The 21,872-nt window shown below is 43.9% G+C and overlaps 1 protein-coding gene across 3 annotated transcripts in view; it reads left to right on the top strand.

Moving 5' to 3' along the window:
- The window catches only part of LSAMP (limbic system associated membrane protein), a 987,084-nt gene that overhangs the window by 829,520 nt on the left and 135,692 nt on the right, over positions 1–21,872 (top strand). For all 3 annotated transcript variants that reach the window (XM_062632662.1, XM_062632655.1, XM_062632670.1), the window contains one exon: positions 653–885. In XM_062632662.1, the coding sequence (XP_062488646.1) occupies positions 653–885 (233 nt within the window). The remainder of the gene's footprint in view (positions 1–652; positions 886–21,872) is intronic.

Below are 21,872 nucleotides of genomic sequence, written 5' to 3'. Positions count from 1 at the left end.
ATGGCAATGACACCCCTGAAGCCTCTCGTTTGCACCCTGAAATCTGCACTTGCCTGCACAAGCGGGCAGATGTGCGTTGGCAAGACTGTGTGTGTGTTAGGAGGGTGGTGTTGGAGGAGTGAATCTCCTTTTCAACAAAGCTGTTTCATGCTAAGGGGATGGAGAGGGGACATACACTAGAGCGCCTTCTGCTTGTGCTGCTGAAACTGAGGGATGGAGTGGCTGTGCCCTTAGCTGACACAGCCCTGAACCTTTGCCCACCAGACTGGCAGGGGTCTGGGAAATAACACTCTTGTGTACTTGAAGGTGAAGGAGAAACATGGGAAGAACTCCTTCTGACCTTTCCCATTGTCAGGGTTAGAAGGGATGTAGTGACCAGGATCTCTTATAGCCTTATAGTCCTATAGTCCTCTTATAGTCCTTTTTGGTGCAGGTGTAGGCTACAGATCCCATGGACCAAATGTTTCTGAAACCCTTCCAAAAACCACTGTGAAATACGTGACCGTGAGGCAGCAATAGTGAGGAGATGTGGTTCTCTGGCAAGGCAAGAGTGTACTGTGGAGTTTCTGAGCAAAGCAGTGAATGGAAAAGACAGAATGGAGATGATGGAGAGGTTTGTTAATCTCCCCCTCATCTTTCTCATCCTCTGCAGGTGTTATGTAGAAGATAGAAGCTCCAAGGTGGCCTGGTTAAATCGTTCCGGCATCATTTTTGCTGGAGAGGACAAGTGGTCTCTGGACCCTCGAGTAGAGCTGGAGAAGAGAAACCCCCTGGAATACAGCCTGCGGATCCAGAAAGTGGATGTCTACGATGAGGGCTCCTATACGTGTTCAGTGCAGACACAGCATCACCCCAAGACTTCCCAGGTTTACTTGATCGTGCAAGGTAAGCAACACGCCTGAGAAGAGAAGCAAAGAGCAAGACACAGTGGGTGGAGGGATCTGTACCTATGTTAGAGAAACCCTAAAGTCAGTATCCTTTCATGGTATAAGAGTAAACACACTAAGGAGATCACCAATACTGGTAAGGGCATTATGAAGTTTGTTTGTTCCATCCTGTCCAGACCAGAATACCAAATGAGTGAATTTACTCAGTTTTGGTTTGTTTTGCTTTTAATCTCCACACTATTCTGTCTATCTGCCTATTTATCTAAAATATTTATAGAGCAGCTTAGATAGACAGTTGTGTATGAATGTGTTCAATACATATTACAGATATATTCAGCTTCTACATTATCATTCAGGCAGGAGTTTGTTGTTTCTTCTGCTTTGTCTGGTAACCCCAAAGGCTGCAGATTTTTACGTCCCCCAACAGAGTTTGAATCTCTCTGGATATAAATGCATGCATGAAGGGACTCTTGCTGGTATCACTTGGCAAGCTGGGGGCTAAGTAGCATACAGAGTGTTTCTCTGCAAGGTGAAGTCTGGATATATGGTCAGAGGTGATGCTTAACATGTGAGTTTAGTGAGACAGAAAGCTCCTGCTTAGTTTTCTTGCACAAAATCCTCCCCCAGCAGTGTGCATAGCAGCTCTCCTGGCTTGGCTGAGTGCTGGAGCATGCAATGCTCTCACCAGCCCTGGAGGTGTACCCTGCCTTGCTGCATAGCTAACTGGCTGTAGGTGTTTTATTGCTAGTAAAATCTGACAGCACTCCATTTCCATTTACCTGCCAAGAAAAACATAGGTACAAATGAATTTTACAGCCATGCACATGTATTATTAATTCCATTTGTGCCTATTAGACATGGGCCTAAGCAGGAAAATTGAGTTCTGTGGCTTAGCTTTCACCTAAACATGTGGGTATCCAGCTCTGAAAGACCGCCACCTTTCTGAGGATGAGAAAATACAGGTTTTGGCACACCTAAACTCTAGGTACCTGTAAACAAGGTACCTGTGGATAATCTTTTTTCTAGCGCCCACCACAGATTTAAGAACAAACCCACTGCAATATCGTGCTTCCTTTTAAAACCCCAGGTCCTGTAACCCTGTAATTAGGTGAAACTCAGAGCTTTGATTTTCCCAAAATTAAATTTAATCTGGTAAAAAAAAAACTAAAACAAACAAAAGCAAAAACACCCAAGCAGAATATAACTACAAAATCCTTTTCCATTTGGAAGAGTTATACTCATCATTTCAAAACCATGCTTTAAAATAACCTGAACTAATAAAACTAATTTGTTACAGAATAGTATCTGTTAGAAAATAATCTGTTTTCCTCTCTGACTATTATTTTCTCATATTGATTATTATTATTCTCAGATTTGGAGGTTGTCTGCCTGAAAAATAGCCTGCCGCTAGTAAAAATGAAAGGAGTTTGGATATCGAGTTTAAGCTTTTTAGTTGTATTTATTCAATGTATTTTATTTACTTCTTTTTGTGTTCATACATTTAAAATCATTGGCTATGTGAAGCTCTGGGCATCCCAAATGTAAAAGTAAAGGAAGAAAAAGAAAATGCACCTCCTGAAAAGATTAAATAACAGGGTGGTCAACCAGTGTGCCTGGTAATCTGGCAGGAGGATTCCTGGAATGATGGTCAATGATTCTTTATGAACAGAGAAGCCCAGGGAGACCAAAGCAAGGTCAGAGACTCCTTGCTAGCCTTGCACACATTAGTGATGCCTGGATTTGTTAGTGAAAGATCTCGCAATGGTAGCTGCTCATGCCCTGGCAGCAACAGGGGGCTTCCTGTTCTTCTCAGTACTGTCACAGGTATTTCTGCTCTCCACTGCACTGTGTGCCAAAGGCAAGGCCTTAATCTCCCCCAGTTGAACTCCTTTTATCTGTATAGCCAGTGTGAAAACCCAGCCCCTATTACCCCTAGAAACAATGGAATAGCTATAGCAGAGACTAGCAAACAGGTAGGAAGGTACTAAAGTGATGCCAGAGCCCTTTTAATCAGAGAAGACCACTTCCGTGTTCACAGTGCCAGCTGAAATAGATGGGCTTTGGTGTATCCTGCAATCACTGCAGGCTAATGAAGTTGCATTCTAGGAGCAGGTCTTTTCCTCCCTTCAGAAAATCAGCTTTCCCTGGGGTGAGCTCTGCTCAATGAGCACTGCTGGTCAGAGCTGCAGCAGCATGTTTCAGAAAGAGGGCCATCACCTCTCTAATGTGTGTGCCCATGTCCTTCTATATTTTCAAGGGAAGAGCCAATTCTATCTTGTCAGCCAGCACCCATCTCTGCATAGACAGCTTACTCAGTCTGCTCCTTTCCTCTCTTAAGTATGTATGTCTACTCTCAGTTGAAACATATTGCAGAGGTCTAGAAGAGGGGTAGTGAAACAACGGCAAAAAAAGTCTTCCTCTTAAGTCTTTCCTCCTTTTTAAACTTAAAGCCAACTCCTCTGGTAGAAGTAGGCATCCCATGGCCACCTCTTCTGTCTTTCCGACCCACTGCTTGCAGGGTAGATCGGATTGGAAGCATCTGTCTCTGCCCAGCTCAGTTGCTACCAGATGCTTGTATTACGCTCTCTGCACTGGGGTGAATGCATGGAGAGGCAGCTTCCAGTCACCACCTCACTCAAAAAGCATTTTGTGCTGCTTTAGTTGGGTTGTAATGGCTATTAGTGAATCTTTCTCTTTACTACCCTGGATATTTCTGTTGGCATCTGATCAGAGTAGCAAAGAGCTGGAAGGACCCATAAGAGGTAATCTGGCCATTCTTCATGCAGTCAGACAAGATCAGCTATACAGTAGCTGCCCCTAACATGTATTCTTTGAAGACACCCTGTGCCTGCACAACCAGTACATGGCCATTATTATACTCACTTTGACTTGGAAAGCTTTTATGATCCAAATTGATTTTGCTGCCAATTATTTCTGGTCCTTCAAAGACACGTGGTGGTAATTTCTCCTTTTACTCCGAACTACCTTTTATCTGCTAGAAGCCCATTAATCCCTGTGTTGCAGACCTCTCTAGTCCATCTTAACAGTCTCACTGCTTCTCGCAAGTCATATTTTCCAACCCTTATGTCATGTGTATTTCATTAATGTCTGGTTTGTCTACATGTTTCCTTACGTGTGCTGTCCAAACCAAAGCAAGAGTTCCAGTTTAGGATTAAGTTGTGCAGATAAAAGTACCAGGTGTGTTTTGTGTATCATACTTCACTTACCTAACCCCAGAATGAGATGAGAGTTAACCTTTTTTTATGAGTGCCTCATTGCTTTTGCTTATTCATTCTCTCTGCTGTTTTCTAAGCCTCTCTTACTGGTTTGCAGCACAGTCTGTAGCTCATTCCCCGCTCCTGTATTTAGGCATTAGTTGTTTCCCCCCCTCTTCCTTAGCATAGCACTTCGTGTTCACTGTAGTTGGATGCCATCTGGTTGGTTTCTCCATGGAGACCATTGGAGATCCTGGTCTCCAAAGAACTTGCACATGCCCCCAGCTTGGTGTTATCGATAAAAGTCAGGTGCCTTCTTTCCATTCCATTATGAAGGTGTTAAAGTATTGAAGAGATCAAGTCACAAAAGTGGACTGTGGTAGCAACCCACTAAAACCTCCGTCCCTGGTGGATAGCAGTCTGTTGATTAGAGCTGTTTGAAGTATCTTGATGGTGGTTTAACATCCTCCATATTCTGTTAGCTTATTCAAGAGACTGTTGGATCTTCTGAAGTCAAAATATATCACATCTTCATACATACTGCTCCTGCATTATCTTTTATGTCAGATATCCTACAAAAAAAAAAAGGGAATGAAGCTGGGATGACATCATATGTGCTTACCAAAAGTACATTGCTAATTTTTTCTTTTACTGTATTATTATCCTTATAAATGAGATGTTTAATTGCTCATTCCAGTATGTTGAGTGACTTGTTCCGGGAGAATCAGTTATAATGAGGATGTGGTGGCTGCCCCTTTCCCAGCATTACCTTGGGTTATTCTTTTAGAGCTATATCTTCAAGCCCTTCTCAGGTATTAAATATCAGTGGAGAAATCCCTATAGTCATAGAATCACAGAATGCTTGGGGTTGAAAAGGACCTTAAGATCATTTAGTTCCAACCCCCTTATTTATCTCATCAGGGTCACAGCCACAGAAAGCACAGTGATTTTAGCAGGCATTGGGTTTAAAAGGTTTCTGCAATAAAGTCTTAGGCCTGTCCAAGTCAGGCTAAAGGAATAACTCTTTCAACTAGGAGCAAGCAGATGGTTGCTGTATTTGCAGGCCAGAGCCTTTACAGCAAGGCAGCATTGTGAATGGAAATGGTTGGGAACTTTTCAGTGAAACTAAAGCATTTCACTGGTTTTGGCTTTGATTAAAATTTAATAGGGAAGGTTTTATAGGTCTGAGGTGCTTTTTCTAGTCAAAATCGGGAAGAGAAAAAGCTACAGCATTGCCACTGCCTATCTAAATGGTAGAGCATTCAGCTGAGGTATGAAGAGCTCAGGTTTGCATTTGTGCTCAGACCCTGGGAATCCTGCAGGCTCGCTAACATTTCTTGTGATTACCAGTTATTGGCTGTTCAAAGATGTGGGCTCTCCCTTGCTTTAATGTTTATTTCATGACAAGAAACAAAAATCAAGAGGGCTTTGTGATTTTGGCAAAATGAAATCAAATTTGGAACCGTCAGCAGCAAATTTTCACAAAGAGGAATTCTTGCTTACTGCCCAGCCCTAATCACAAACTCCAAGTCAAATGTATAGCAGCTAAAGGCCAAATCCTACAGTTTTCTTTCAAACTGATAGGTATTCGTGTATGAAAAGAACCACAGGGTGTAGCCTTTCTCCGGTATGAATTGTCTTTGTAGAGCTCCTTGCTTGCAAAGGTTCAGACTGACCATGCATTGTTTCGAAGTGGTATAAAGATGTATTTGTTGTTGCTGGGATTTAACCATAGAAGATTTATTAGTAACTCTATGTGGTAGATTAGCTGTGCCCCCTCTCAGACCCATCCCCTGAAATTAAAGGACTTTGAGCTTGTGACTGGTAAAGCACTGCAGAGAGAATTTTTTTACCCAGGAAGGCAGCTGAAGCCAGCCTGGCTTCCCCTGTGTAAGCACTGCTCTGTCAGTGAGCCCCTTATAAGGGCTGGGTCTAGGGCTGGGGAAGGAAGGGATTTACCACCATCCGCTCAGCTCTTTGGCCTTATTGCTGAAGACAGAGATGGGGAAAGATTATGACTGCGAAAAGGCTTTCTGAGCAGAACTGCAGCAGGGAACAGAGCGTGTTTTATAGGAGCATGAAGTCACATATCAGGTGGGGGTAACTTCTGCTGGGCACCAGCCTGGGACCCGAGCCAATCAGCCAGAGTGGGGTTCATCCAACCAAATGTAGGTGTTACCACTGGAGTGGGTCACCCTTTGTCATTAGTGAGGAGAAGCAGGCTGTTCTAACACACAGCCCAGCTCAGGCTGAAGCAGTAATTCAGAGCTCATCAGACACAATGTCAGTGTCCCTCCATTGGCTGTAATGGGAAGGCCAAGGTGAGCAGTGCATATGGTGCTATGCATCCTTTTAGTCTTTCCAGACCCCTTTCTGTAATCTCCACTGGAGTTTATTCCCTACCAGAATACAGGGTTGGGGGCTGTTAGTGCTTGTAGCAGGTTGCTGGGATACCAGAGATGTGCTGATTATGAGCTCAGCAGAGCTGTGGTGTGAGTCCTTCTTCCCCTAGCATTCCTGGCCTTCCACCTCTTCAGCCAGCACTGCAAGCAGAGAGGTTTGAAGAGAGCTGAAGCTGTTTTTCCTTTGCTGAGCCAGATAATAAGGATGTGGGAGTTAGATGCTGTTTGCTTCCCTGCATTGTCGGCGCAGAGCCCAGAACTTGAAGGAATCTTTCTGAGTGCTAACTCTGTAGTGCTTTGAATTCCATGGAGTCTGCAGTAGGTAAGACCGAGCACAGACCTCTTTGTCTTTTTCAGGACATAGCCCCAGTGGGAAAATGACACTGAACTTGCCATGCTGTTGCGAAGAATAATGAGATAACATGGGAGTATGAATTTGCTTGGGGGAAGAAAAGAGATCATTTTACTGGGAGCAGTGAGGGAGAAGGAAAGATTGGAAGAAGGAAATAAATCAAGATTACTATGGGGACCAGGAGAAACAGGACCAGCATGCTCAGAAGGAAGTGACAGCAGATCAGTTTGATGGAGAAAACAATCTGAGAGAGCAGGGAATCATCCTAGGGAACTGAAGCATGGTAGATCTTGCTAGCCCCCTTCTGCTGTTACCATGGACTGTGGTTTCCGATTAGCAAAATAATTCCAGGATTTCCAGCACACAGTAGTATTGGTGACAGTCTTTCTAGGTTTTCTGAGCTAGTTTGTTTTGCCCAAAGTCATAAATTGCAGGAAACTGCACCTGGTGTTTCCAAGGAACTTCCTGACACTCCCCATCTAGTATTTTTATGGCCTCCCCATAGTGTCCTCATGCCTCTCCTGTTTTCCTATCTTCAGGCATGGCTGGGATATTACTATGCAGCATAGGGTTTGGCTCTGTTATATAGGTTGGATCTCAGCACTTAGTGCATAAATCAGGAGGTTTTTCTGGAAATATTTTGGTGCTTGCATTGCAGGTGCAAGGCAGGAGACAAAAACAGAATACTTCAAAAAACGCTTACTCATTTTGGAGAAAGAAGTAGCACATAAAATACACAGAATGCTTTTCTATGGCTAGGAGGAAGGATCCTGATTTGATAACCCAACTCCATAGTGATATAAATCAGCTTAGCTCGAGTGTCTCTTTAGAGTGGCATCAGCTGATTTTGTGTGATCCAGATTCAGGCCAGTGCTGCAAAAGGGTTTGCCTTGTTATTTCTCACTGTGATTGTCTCAGTTGACTGTCCCAGGTCTTAGCCTGGACTGTAAGACAGTGGAGTGGGGACAATATACTGCTCTCAGCTCCAAACACAGCAAGAACCTAGTCCCACCACCAGTCTGCTGACCCTTGAGAGAGTGCAAACAGCCATTTGTTATAAAGCCAAGTGCGTTCCTGCTCCCACTGTTGAAAAAGCAGTGGCCATGGTAGCACAACAGAATTGCCTTGACCTGTTTCAAGCCTTGAGATTTGAGCCAATTTGCCTACAACAGGGTATAGCCCCTTGGACAAATTAAGTCATTGGTTCTCGTTGCTTCCTCTCTCCTTAGAACCATAGAAAGGTTTGGTTTGGAAAGGACCTTAAGATCACCCAGTTCCAACCCCCCTGCCATGGGCAGGGACACCTCGCACTAAACCATGTCACCCAAGGCTCTGTCCAACCTGGCCTTGAACACTGCCAGGGATGGAGCATTCACAACTTCCTTGGGGAACCCATTCCAGTGCCTCACCACCCTCACAGTAAAGAACTTCTTCCTTGTGTCTAACCTGAACTTCCCTTGGTTTAGTTTGAACCCATCACTCCTTGTCCTATTGATACAGTCCCTGATGAAAAGTCCCTCTCCATCACCCTTGTAGGCCCCTTTCAGATATGTCCAGTGTCTTGTAAATGAGGAACAATTTTTTTGCTACCACCTCTTGAGATCACTTTGCAGAAAAGAAGCACTAGGGTATACAGGAATAATGATCTTACTCATCGTCCATAGCAGGCCTTTAGCTGCAGAGTACCTTGAAAATGAGAAAAAATGTGTTGTTTTTTTTTTTTTTTAAATCTTATCTGAAGCTTTGGCTTTCTAACCCAAAATAATGAGAAAAGATTTATAGCTGGTCTCCAGCTATATATATATATATATGAAACTTTAGGATCAGCTTGTCTTTTTCTTCGCAGTACGGATGAAAGCTGAGGTTAATCATGCTCCACATTTCTCTGTCTCAGATCAACCTTTTCCCTATCTTTACTGTCCATTTTATTTTCTCCTTTTCATTAGAAAGAAATACTGCCAGGCTGAGGTTAGCCGGGTTTAGTTCACTCGCTTGAGCTTTTATTATACCCAGACCTTAAGAGATACTGGGAGTAGCTTAGCTTCCTAAGGAAACAAAGTGTGCATGGGTTTATGTGTATGGTTATGATGTTTGGCTGCCCTTCTGCTTGGCACTGCTTTGCTCAGTTCACTCCAGCACCCCTCATACCTGCCATGACCTTGCCAATAAGAGCTCCTGTCCCTCATGTTCTCACTAGTGAAGCCCAGTCTCTTTGTGCATCCCTTTCCAATGGGATGTATAAAAGGCTGTATGGTTGCAGGTTGGTTTGGAGCCACATGCATGTCAGCTAGCCGGTGTCGCCTTGACTAAAACTGGTGAAGAGCTTACAAGGTTTTCAAAGGTATGAGGCACCAGGACCTGGGACACGTAGCTGCAGTAAACCAAGTCTTGCTAATTCCAGCATCCATGGAACAGCATGTTCCTTTTGTCTGTTTTTTCTTATTTCACTGGTGCCAGTGGAGGCGATGCTGCTAATCTGCCATGCTCAAAACTCCATATGGGATGAAATTCCAGATTCCTGGGGTCCATCAGCTCATGTTCTGTGTTTTTGGCTGCTGTGTTACTGTCTACACTCATCGTAGCTGTGTGTTAATGGATGAGAACCTGGATCAGAATCTTGATTCCACTGAAATTAAAGGGAATTTTGCTTCATTGGAGCCAAGATTTCAACTGAAATTGGAATTGGCTAGAAACAGATTTTAAAATAAATCTAAATTGAGCCAGCAGCTCAAAAACAACATCAAGACTTGTAGAAAGAAGCAAATTTATTTCCTACTTTAAGAGCTTTCCATTTTGCTATTTTACAGCAATTAATTACAGAAAGAAAGAAACTGGCATGTCAGGAAATGGAAAGAGGAGATAGTATTTCTAAAATGAGACTTGTCTTTTTACAAGTGAGTTGAGGATTTGAAGAGTGGAGAAAGGCAGGTATGCATGGGCTCTGTGCTGTGCATCCTGTGTCTGCATGGTGCATATTGACCCCTGCGGTAACCGTGTGTCCCTGCGATTTGTCTCTATCCAGTTGCTGGCCCTCATCACTCCTGAACGGATCCATAGTCTGCCTTTCTGGTGTATATGCATGCTATGCCTTATAGACTAAACCTCCAGCTGCTTTCCACAAAAAACAACAAATGATAAATTGCATTAAGTAATAGGTTTTCAGGGTGTGGATTTTGATGGCTTTTTCAGAGCTCCAGCTCTTCTTTTTATCTTTAGAAACACTGGAATTGCTATCCCAGTAGCAGCTCCTTTCTCGCCAGAAAGTGAAGAAACAGTCGGAAAAAATAATGACTTAATATCACATTTGCTGTAGAGATGCTGAAATGTCAGTAGTTGGTTGCTTGGGAAAGAGAAAAAAAAAATCCCTCCAAAATAACAGAATAGCAGCTTGGATTAATAAAGCCTGAAATGTGATAGTTAAGGGGAAAAAAATAACTTGCCAAATGCGCACACAACAAAATAGACAAAAAGAAGCAGATACTTCGACATATGGCTTCCATTTACAGAGTATTCAGACAAGGAGCACTTGCTCAAAACCCAACTGCAGCTTTTGAAAATGCCTTTTAAAAAAACCAAATATTAGGTTTAAAAGTGTTAATCTTCAACAGCAAAGAGGAGGAAGGTTGTTCCTGGAAAGAGACAAAGGCTGGCTAAGGGAGTGAGAGTACATGGCTGCTCTCATCGGCAGCACAGGGTATCAGCAGGCACACCTGTGGTAGGAGGAACCAAGCCCTGTGTGAGAAGTAATAGTGGAGTGTGAAGGTCTGAGAGTACAATGAAAAGGTTGGTTTGATTTTCGGACACATTGGGAGTGCCATCTTTTGTTTGCCTGTCTTTTGCTGAAAGCCCTTTGAAGCTCCCCAGAAATGAGTTGCATGCTTTCTCGGTTCTGATATCAAAAGGCTGGTGAGGCTTGGGCAATACTACTTTTACAGTTCCCTCCTTCTTCATGTGTCAGATTCCTCTTACATCCTCTACTTGATGGCATGCTCTTGTACTTCCCTGGTCTTCCAGAGAATCTTCTGGGAACATAAAATCATTGGTTGGGGTTGGAAAGGACCTTAAGATCATCAAGCTCCAACCCCCTGCCATGGGTAGGGATGCCTTACACTAGACCATGTTGCCCAAGGCTCTGCCTGGCCTAACATCTTAATTTATTATGTGGACACATATAGGAATGAGGAGCAGGTCTTAAAAAAGAAGACATTTGGGCTCCTCAAACAAATGCAACTGCATTTTTGTTTCCCATTCCATGAAGGTTACCTCTAAAAGAAAAGAAATCTGTGGAAGAAAAAAAAACTGATAACTAAGGAGGCCCTCTTTAATGAAATGAGAATTGGATTTTGGTGATAAGTTTTAATTTAGGGCAAATAATTTAATTGGAATGACTCATTAATTTTGGGGTGCATAAATTGGGCCTCTGGCAGCCTATTATCTTCTTTATTCCTTTCTGAGTCTTCTCTGTCAGCAGTATGAGAAAAGCCATTTGCCTTTAATAAGGTAAGGAGGAGCTCCCTTTGGATGTGTGAGGAAGGGACTCTGAAGCTGCAGTAATTTAACTTAATGGCATCTCACCTTTGGGTGTCTTCAGCTTATGAGCTACTCAGGCTGCAAGACCAGTGAGTTTGTTTTCACAGCATCCTGGCCTATGGATACTCGGCTATACACAGGGTACAGCTGATGTGGTGGCCCTGGGGCATCTGGCCATGGTTGACTTGGGCATAAGAGAGGTTGAGTTCTGCTTGGCAGGGCAGTCACGACCTGGCTGCTGGATGCATTGACATCAGAAGAAGGTGTATTTAAGGACTAGAGGACTGTAAATTGAATTCTGAGTTAGTGGGTGAGTAGGACATCTACTCTTGTTTTGTTAACTGGGAGGTTCAGCTCTCAGCTTTGATATGCAGCGAGTATGTCCGTTAGTGTGTTAAGTGCAGACAGACAAAGTAAAACACACAAAGAGCCTTTCAGAGGAAGAGAAGCCAAGAAGCAAGATCCTAAACCTGAATTCTGCATGGCCCTCACGCAGGTGCTGCATCAGCAGCTGTAGTCTGGAGAGTCTCTTCAAACTGATTGTCCCCTTGTTAGACTGATGGAAACGTGACTTGTGGGTATGTTCCTGTTCTGAATGCGAAAAAAAAAAGCTTTGAAATGAAGCGGGATAAATCTCACCAAATAACCACAGAACAGACTTTGCAAGGTAGAAGCATTATGACCTTGACTATACAGATCCAACAATGATTTTGGGATTACGAATGCATAGAGCTCCCAAGTCACAATTTTACCTGAGAGGTTAATCCACTTGGTGACCTGCTGGAAAGAGGTTAAGAACAAAAGTTCATAGAAAGACAGCCCCTCATTAGCCTAGTGTGAATGTTTCAAGTAGTTCATGGCATGCCTGTGTTCCAGAAGAATACTTAACAGCTGTGCAGATCTTGTGAACCGTCTTTGCAATTGAGGTTGGTTATGCCTATACCTCCTCGGTGGACAGTATCAGAGAAAGCTCAGATGGCATAGACTGGCTCATTTTCATGTTGTCTTGGGGTAATGGTTGGACTTTGTTTTAAGGTTCTTTTCCAAACTAGTCGATTCTATGATGCTGTGGTACTGTCTTTTGAAACAGACAAATAATGTCCACACTGCATTGGGCATTGGTAGGGAGCCTGGTCTTCTCCATGCTCCCTGTGGTTCCCATGTGACTCAGAGAGATGCTTCTCTTTTGGCTGAATGATTTCTTATGTTTTCTGGTTAAAAGTGCCTGAAATAGTGTGAAGGCTGGGACACACTTTGGCAAACTGGTGTTCTTATAAGCTGATGCCAAGAGTGCGTGCTACATGGCATGAGAATACATTGAGGAGTTTAAAAGCCTGTGGAGTTGGTGTTGGAGGACTTTCGCAGGTTGAAGAAGATGAACTTGGCATTGTCTCTGTGTCTGGAGCAGGCTGTCAGTGTCAGTTGTGTCTGCTGCTCCTCTGAGACGGGATGCACTAGTTCAGTCCAAGAAAGAGCCTGGGAGTAACCTCATGTTTGTGTGCATGGAGTGTGCAAAACTAAGAAGCTGTGGTTTGCTCTCTGGAGCAAAAGAGAACAAACCACATTGACAGTATAGACAAAGCCATCCAAGGTCATAAAAGGTTTGCCTCATTTTAACAAATCCAGTGTGTGCCCGTGGTTCTGCTAGATAAATTGCACAGGTGTCCTATCAGAGGCAGGACTAAAATACAAGTCCAGATACATACATCTCTGTCACTTAGTCTCTTAAGTGTAACTCTCTTAAGGTGTCACATCTCTTCCCTGTATGGACACTTAGTCATGCAAACAGAAGTGGTATCCTACAGGTGAGATTCATCACACTTAATCTTAGACATCTAAGTGTTAGTAGCACAAATCTAAGCTAGTCAGCTGGCCCTCATTTGTAGTCTGTTGGGAGAAGTTGGCATCTTAGTCTTTCTGCTGTCTGCCTTGAGATAATGTGATGGATCATCCTCCGAAGTCCCTGTTTCTCTGTTTGGATTACAGGGAGATTTACACAGATTTACTCGGCAAACTTTTCAACGTCTAAAATTTGGTTATATATGAATCTACCTGGCATGTCTATGCAGGAAAGATGAAACTCGAAGAGACTAGTTCTAAAGACTCCAGCATTACCCACAATCCAGTACTGTCTCCTCAGCAGCATTGACCGACCTTGACTTTTCCTTTTGCCATAATCTGGGCTGCGTGACTTCAAATAGTCTAACAATACCTTTTCTTCTAGTCTGTAATCTGTTCTACCCTGGATAACGCTTTTGGTTATAATCCCTGACATACTTACTTGTCACAATGGGCAGCTGCATTGCCCTCCAGCTTTAAGCCTGACGTGAATTTGTGCAAGCCCTCCCAAGGGAAAGTTGCCATCTCCTTCTCTGGATACTTTTGCCATTTTACCACTGAACCAAAGGGTAAGGGACTACCCTTAAAAGACCCTTTTCCCAGAGCCACCAACCCAGCAAAGCCCCGAAGCACAGGCTTAATTTTTCACTGGATGAGAAATGCTGTTCTATCCCAACCTGTTCCAGGCTTCTCCATTTTTCTCCTGGATTTCATGCTGCCCCTGTCTCTCCAGTCCTTGAACTCCTTTGAGACATCACTAGGATTAGACCCAAGTGCTTCCTCATCTCTCCTTTCTTCTTCCCAAAGGGAAAACTATATAAGATTTGAAAAAGAAACTCTTAATCACTTGCATCTCTAGATCCCAGGAGCTGCAGTGACTGTTGTGTATCTGTGCTGAGAGCTGCCATGCTTATTTCTGTCTCTGGTGTGGCAAAGTGCATTGCTCCCTATGGATTTCACAGTATCACCCTATTTCCTGGTGCTCAAGAGTGCAATGCTGGCTGGTCTCTCTGCCAGCCCTTTCCACTCCCTTAAAAAAGCACCTAACAGAAACTAAAACAGAAATAAAACCCCTGCAAAACCAAGGCAAAAAAAAAACCAAAACCTTCTACATCTTCATTTTTCTAATCCTGTGGGTTTTGTGGGCATGTTTCTGCCAGCCCTTGCAGAAACTCCAGAGTCTGCACCTGAACAGCAGAAACTCTTTGGCTCCCAGATCAAATCAAATTGCTGTTTATTTCATTGCCCTGATAAATTTTTTATTAACTGTGTTAGAAGTCTGTGGGTAAGGGAGAGGGGGAAGAGAAAGCAAAAAGCTGTTCAGGAATGTGGACTGGGCAGAGTGCCCACAATTAATGGGGTAGCAGTGACCAGCGGGTATTTGAAGATTTGCCATTGCCAACTGCCAGGAGGTTTTTGCTGCCTGCGACAGCTGGTCATGGTTATTGGACGACTGCTTCTGTGTATATCTTAGATCTGTGTCTTTGTATGTCCCTTATACCGAGTCACTCTCAGTTTCTGTTTTGCAGGGCCATACTGAAGCAATTAGGGCGTGTTGGATGATTGCAGGGAGGAGCAAACCATGTTGGTTAATATAAAAAAGAAGACAATTTCTCTCCTACTCTAGCCCTAATTTCCCCATCTCAATATGAGCTCAGACCACTGTCCCTGAGATAGGCCTCAGCATCACCTGAATTTGAATTGCAGCTTTGCAGCTCTACCCAACCACTTGGTTATTCCTTATTCATCGCTGCTACAGGGCACTGGGCCTCTTCAAAGATCATTACAGCCCATTCTGAGTGATAGCCCTCTTTAAGGAAGGAAATCCCACCTTTTGATGCACGATATACATTGTTTCTTGATGAAAGGCTGCAAACTCAGATGGTTTCTACTGCACAGCAGCCTCTAATGAGGGCAAAGTGAGACTGCTGACATTGCCACCAAACTTGAGGGAAAGGCTCTGTAAGGGTAAATGTCTTATACATTATACAAATGTCTTATCTGCCAGAGCCTGTCTGAGAAGCATTGCATCTCCTTGGGAATGCAGTGTATCCAGCAGATAGGCCAAAGCAGAATAATTGATGTAGAGAAGGATCTCAGAATGTAAGGCTTAAACACAGTGCAGGCACATTCAAGTGGAAGGAAAGTGGCAATAGTGTCCATCTGTCCACAGAGAAGTCAGGGGAAATAAAAGCCTTGTATCCATTCTCAATGAACTTTCTGATCTGGAGCTACCCATAAGGGGCAGTGGCTTGGCTATGCATAAGTTTTACGTGCATGAAGACTTCTTTAGGATGTAAAGGGGACTCAGGGGCAAAATGAACCCATAGTGCCTGACATGAAAAAGGAAATGGTCATGGGTGCTAATCCTCGTGTTTTTTTGTAGCTTATGTTCTGTCTGGGTCTGATACACTCAGCCATTGTCCTGTTCCAGAAGTGGAAGCTCAGACCACTGATGGAAAACTCTTAGGAGATTTGCAGTCATGCCTTCTCAGGAGCTTTCCAACCCAGTACTATAGAACTAACAGCAGAGTGACCTGATTTGTTTGAAAGGCATAACTGGGGCACACTTGACACCATGCAGGGAGAGAAAGATTGTAGGGTTTTTTTGATGAATAGCAGTTTCTTTTCTTGGTAGCCTCAGAAGCCTTGAATGGGAAGACACTGTGATTCTTGGGTGGATCTGCCATTCAGCTGGAGAGCAGGCTGAGTGGATCTTGAGAAATGTAGTTCAGCAAGAGAGATGTTGAGCTTGGGAAATAAAGAGAATAGTGAGTCCCCCAGACTAAAGCTCCTGTGAGGCACAGCGTGGCAGCAGGGAAATACAGTAACAGCACTGTTTACTTTCTGTATGTATGAACAGGTATCCATGCTGTGAACATTTTACCTGATTTTTACTTCCACATCTCTGTAATAAAAAGTACTGTGCCAAAACACAACTACAGAGATATTCCAGACTGTGTCCCCAGAACTCATTGTGAGGCAACCTATGAACTTCATGAGGCACTAGTAAGCAGAGGGAGGAAGGAGCACTTTAACTGGGTCCAGAGGGTTGTAAATCAGTGGGGAAATGCTTCTCATAACTTCACTGGTATTTTAGTTTATCACGAATTAAAAGTGCTTCTTTCAGGGTCTCAAAGTGTGCCCTAGTTGATGTTCTTCAGTGAATTTGTTCATTAGAGGACTAATCACTGGGTTGCCTGCCGTGGTAAAGCAAGTATTCTTGTCATACATCATTTTTCTTCTCCTTCCCTTTTGCTGCCTGTGAGTTCTCGCCATCCCCATCATGTCTTCATTTCACTTGTTCACAGTGACACAAAATGTCTCCTGCCTGAAGTCAATCTCCCCGTGATAAAAGTCTTCCATAGAATTAGTCAAGCTGGAAGACAGGCAGGTATGAAAAACATAAGCCTTCGGAAAACGGTGGCGGGCTGTCACTTCCCATTAGCTAATGCTACCTGGGCAGCCTGCTGACTCTTCACCATTGTAGGTGGGAGAGATGAGTTTTAATGAGCAGCAGAGGGAGAAAAAAGAAAGACCTTTGGACTAGAAGTGATACTTTTGGTAGTGGATGACGTCCATACGTGTGTGCATGCATGTATCCATGCTAGTGTGGAGAAGTAACGAAACTAAGTAAGCTATAGCTGTGCGGCTTGCCAGGCCTCTCCAGGAACTTTGTCATGCGAGTGATTGCATCCTGGCCCTTCTTTCTTCAATGGCTTCCCTCTGTCTGTTCTTCAGTGACACTGGTCAATACAAGTAGAATTGTAGTGAACTTCAAAGGCAAATATGCTAACATTTAAAAGAGGGAGATCTGTGAATCTTGGTTAAATGATAAAGCAGTGTAAGATGTAGTGTTTGAGAGGTGGTTTCTATCAGTGCAACTTCACAGAACTTGGTCCTGATGTATTCCAGGCTAGGGGTTTGCTGGATTTCATCTAGGTGCAAAAAGCACCCTGCAAATAACTATCAGACTTTCAAAGTATTTAAAGAAGTTGTGTACTTCTCCATGGAGGTCATAGCTAGGACTAACAAGGGCAGATCAAGAATGGGATGTATTCAGCTGTGAAATAGCCTTTCAAGGGCAAAGGTAGAAGAGGCGTTCCCCAGCAACTTTAAAGACTAGTTAGCCAAAACACGATTAGATATGCAGCAGAGAACAAGCCTGCCTTTCCGAATGCCCCTAGCTCTGGAAGATGGAGTAAGTGTGTAAATGATTCTTCTGTCTCTAGAGTACATGAACATTTGAGATCTGAATTGCTGCAGGTCCCATTCTGTTCCCTGGCATTCGACCTACATTTAAATTGTAATTGACTTAGAGTGAAGACTCATAAAGCTTTCCTTTTTTCACCCGGATGCTGAATCCTCAATGAAAACATAAACTGTGTCATTAGATGTTGGGCAGATGTTGAACACAAAGGAGCTGGTTTAAGCTGAAAATTGCACAGCTTATTCCAATTAGTCACTCTGCATACAAAATGCTCTCAGTAACTCTACTTTTAGTGTGGAAAGACGTTAGTATAACTAAATACATCCCCACTGGATATTTTTACTAACACAAAAGTTGGTGCTGGGTTAGTGCTAGAGGTGTCATGTTCCCTGTTTAGTTTTCTGGACAGCTCCACCATCTTCCTCCCTACCAAAAGACACTTTTACTTCTTCAGTAAATGCTTCTCCCTAGCCTTGACTCTGGCCTTGTATCCTTTATGGACCCTGGGTCTGTTTCACCATCTCACTATATGTGGGACTGTTGATGAACCATGATACCAGCACCTGGCTTTGCCCACTCTGTTCTATGGGACTATGTCCACCTTATAAGGACATTGCCATCCTCAGCACATTGTCAGTGCAAGCTATGTGACTGTGCAAATTTTGGGTGGAACTCATCTCACTGAACTGTACCCTTTTAACAGGCGTCTAACAAGGCAGTCTTGGGAATGTTTGGAATGAATGAACCTCTCAAAATCCCTCTCTCTCCTCATTGACTGTAGGGTTAGGTTAAAAAATGCACTTAGATTAAATGCCTAATTTTAGGAGAGTAAATTAACTGAGGTGAACTACCATTGCCACCTTTACCAGCTTAAACTTTATGTGTAAGATGTACTCCAGTTTGTTTTCTTAAGAAAATTATGTTTATGCTTCTACCAACAACCTGATTCTGATTGTCACTAGGAAAGCAAACAGGGCTATGTTTGTGTAAGCAGGAGAACTGGATCAGCATTAAGGGTTCCCAAATAACCTAAGACAAAACACATTCTTCCTCATTGCTGTCTATCACTAATGAGGTGCTTGTGGGTCTCCCAGTACTTCTTTGGATGAGTGCTAAAAATATCTGTTCTGATTTATGCATCGGAGGAATCTTGTAGAGAGGTGCAGCTTGCACTGTGTATGATTAGGAATTAATATAAGCATTTTCCTCTGGCTTGTTGTCTGTCCTCAAGGGTTTCTACACTGCACATTCACCACAGGGAAGGGAGTCTAGCATACTGTTGAGACTTGACTCAGTGGTTGACTTTTACATTGCTGAAAGCCAGGGTGGAAATTAGGATTGTAATTATGTCTTGAGTTTGAAAGGGTTTGGGCTCTTTAGATTAAGAAAGATCCCCTTTCTTGAGGCAATAGACCTCTCAGCAGCTCATGGGCAAAAGAAGAGATGCATTTTGAAAGGTCAACCAAACCCTTAACTGGAGCCACCTACATACAGTAATATGTAAGTTAGGCAGTAGGTCTCAGGAATGATCAGGAAAATAACTCCCCAGGCAGCTGCTACAGCACATTTCCACTTCCCTAGGAGATTTGGTAAAACCAGGTCTTTTAAGGTTTGACAGTACAAAGCTCCCAGTCCTGTTTCTTTATTCTTTGGAGCTGGACTGTCACAGTATCACAGTATCACAGTATGCTAGAGATTGGAAGGGACCTCAAAAGATCATCTAGTCCAATCCCCCTGCCGGAGCAGGAACACCTAGATAATGTTACACAGGAATGTGTCCAGGCAGGTTTTGAATGTCTCCAGGGAAGGAGACTCCACAACCTCCCTGGGCAGCCTGTTCCAGTGTTCCGTCACCCTCACTGAGAAGTTTCTTCTCAAGTTTAAGTGGAACCTCTTGTGTTCCAGTTTGCACCCATTACCCCTTGTCCTATCATTGCTTGCCACTGAGTAGAGCCTGGCTCCATCCTCGTGACACTCCCCCTTTATATATTTATAGACACTAATAAGGTCACCCCTCAGTCTCCTCTTCTCCAAACTATAGAGACCCAGCTCCCTCAGTCTTTCCTCAGAAGGGAGATGCTCCACTCCCTTAATCATCTTGGTTGCCCTGCGCTGGACTCTCTCCAGCAGCTCCCTGTCCTTCTTGAACTGAGGGGCCCAGAACTGGACACAATATTCCAGATGGGGTCTCACCAGGGCAGAGTAGAGGGGAAGGAGGACCTCTCTCGACCTACTAACCACCCCCCTTCTAATACACCCTAGGATGCCATTGGCCTTCTTAGCCACAAGATGTCTTAGCCACAAGACTGTCCAAGATGATGAATTTCTTTCTTGTTTGGGATGCAAAGGGCACAGTCATATTTAGGTTTGCTCTCATAACCATTACATACTGACACACAAGCAACATATAAAGAGGAGAAGTAAATCTCTCCTTGTGTTAGGCTTGCCTTCGTCTGTACAGGGCCCCAAGAAGACCGCTGGGGACTTCCATGCTACTGTTGTGGAAGATAGTAAAATACTATGGCAGATTCAAAGCCTTTAAATAGGTTAAAAAAAATAGGTTGCACTTCATCCACAGGGTAAAACATGAAAAAAAAAAGAAAGAAAAAGAAGTTGCGTTCTCCCTGTTCCTCCAGAGCAAGTAGTTGGTTGTTGGCAGTTTCTGTGCCTGAAGGCAACACAATATAACGTGTCTCATAATGGTTGCACACCGCCTGCTGTGAGCTATGGGATTTGGAGAAGAGCAAACCCAGGCTAGCCAGAAGAGGAGCACAGACAACAGTTCGTGGTTGCTGTTGTCTTCTTATCATCTGACACTACTTTCTCACCAGCGTGAAGGTGAGGATAGGGCTCTTGTGGCAGTTGGGCTGTCCCTGGCTCATCCCATTATGCCAGCTGTGGGCCTCATCACTAAAGGAGGACAGGAGCAGAGCAAATAAAGGGAAGAATCAGGCTAGACCTGAGGAAGACATTCTTTACACTGAGGGTGGTAAAACATTGGTACAGGTGGTGGATGCACCATCCCTGGAGACATTCAGGGCCAGGCTAGATGTGGTTTTAGGCAACCTGATCTAGATGAAGATGTCTCTGCTCATTGCAGGGGGGTTGGAACTAGATGAGCTTTGGATGTCCCTTCCAACCCAAACCATTCTATGATTCTTTGAAAATGTGTGTGGCAGGCAGCATGCAAACAGGCTAAAATACTTATCAGGGATCTGGAATGGCTATCACCTGACTCAGTGATGCAAAGGAGACAGGAGGTAAAGGAGGCTTTGCTCTCATTGGAGTAGAGAGGAAGGGCGCTCCAGTGTTTGGTACTTACTGGGGTATGTAGACCCAATCCTGTGTGTCAGGCTTTCCAAGCAGCAGTGGGGGTGTTTTCTCTGAACCTCAGGGCATGCAGAAGCCTTGTAGACTCTGGCTGTGGGCCTTGCAAATTCTCAGAAGTGATCCCATGTTATCACAGGCAGCCGTAATGAACTATAATGAATGCTCCAGTGCACAAGCAGGTGTAATTTTCTGCCTTAACTGGAAGACTGCAAGCAGAAACCAAGGGTTCTGATTGCCAGCTTCCTCCTGATTTCAGCCTAAATACCACCCTGTGGTATATTATTTTTGACCCATTCTATCCTATATCTCCAGAGAGAATCACATTGGAGAAATGTTGCAGGGAAGCAGTGCTAGTGGTACTTAAGGCTGTTACTTGGAAGGTGGGACAGGACAGAGATGCTGTGTGACAGTGTGGAGAGCTAGTCTGCTTTGTACACCCAGAAACTCCCCTGTCATGGGGAGTTTGAGGGGGCAAGAGGCAGAAGAATCACCTTGAGTGCACCAGGGCAGTGGAGAAAATCTCTGCATTTCAGTTTAATTAAGCAGGAGGGGGGTTCCATAGGAGATCCTGTGATGTCACTGCTGTGTCATAATGCTGGAGAGACTGAGGAAAAGCAAAGAGCTTTTCCCTCTCTTGCTGATGCAAACACTGCCTAGGAGACTTCTGGCTATGCAGGAGCGTGCTTTTCCAGAGGAGGTTAACAGGGAGAGGCTCAGCTCTTTACCTCGCTCTGTTTCCTTTAATGAATTGGGGTCTTCCTCCACCTTACACCCAGACACAGGAACAAGGGAGCGTGTAAAATCAGTTCTCCTTCAGATAGCCAACGAGATGTGAAATAGGTTCCAGTGTGGATGATACCCTTGAAGGAAGTCACGCTGGCTTGTTTGCTGTGATAATGTATGGATGCTCCTTCCTTTAAAGTCTCCTGTGTAATTGAACCCTGGTGCCTGGTAACTGGTAGCGGGTGAGTAAACTGTTACTTCCTAATGGAGGTTAAACGCTGCAAGCCTTGTTCACAGCATCTTATCCAACTGTCCCAAACACTCTCCTTGCCAATGGAAACATGCTCTTCAGGGAAGCCCTGAGGCATGCAGATGTCAGAGGGA

The sequence above is a fragment of the Pezoporus occidentalis genome, unplaced genomic scaffold (genome assembly GCF_034315485.1).
Source record: "Pezoporus occidentalis ecotype Australia unplaced genomic scaffold, CSIRO_AGI_Poc_V1 ctg111, whole genome shotgun sequence".
Classification (NCBI taxonomy): Eukaryota; Metazoa; Chordata; class Aves; order Psittaciformes; family Psittacidae; genus Pezoporus; species Pezoporus occidentalis.
The sequence above is the reverse complement of the archived record's forward strand: the minus strand, read 5'-3'. Positions and strand labels throughout refer to the sequence as shown.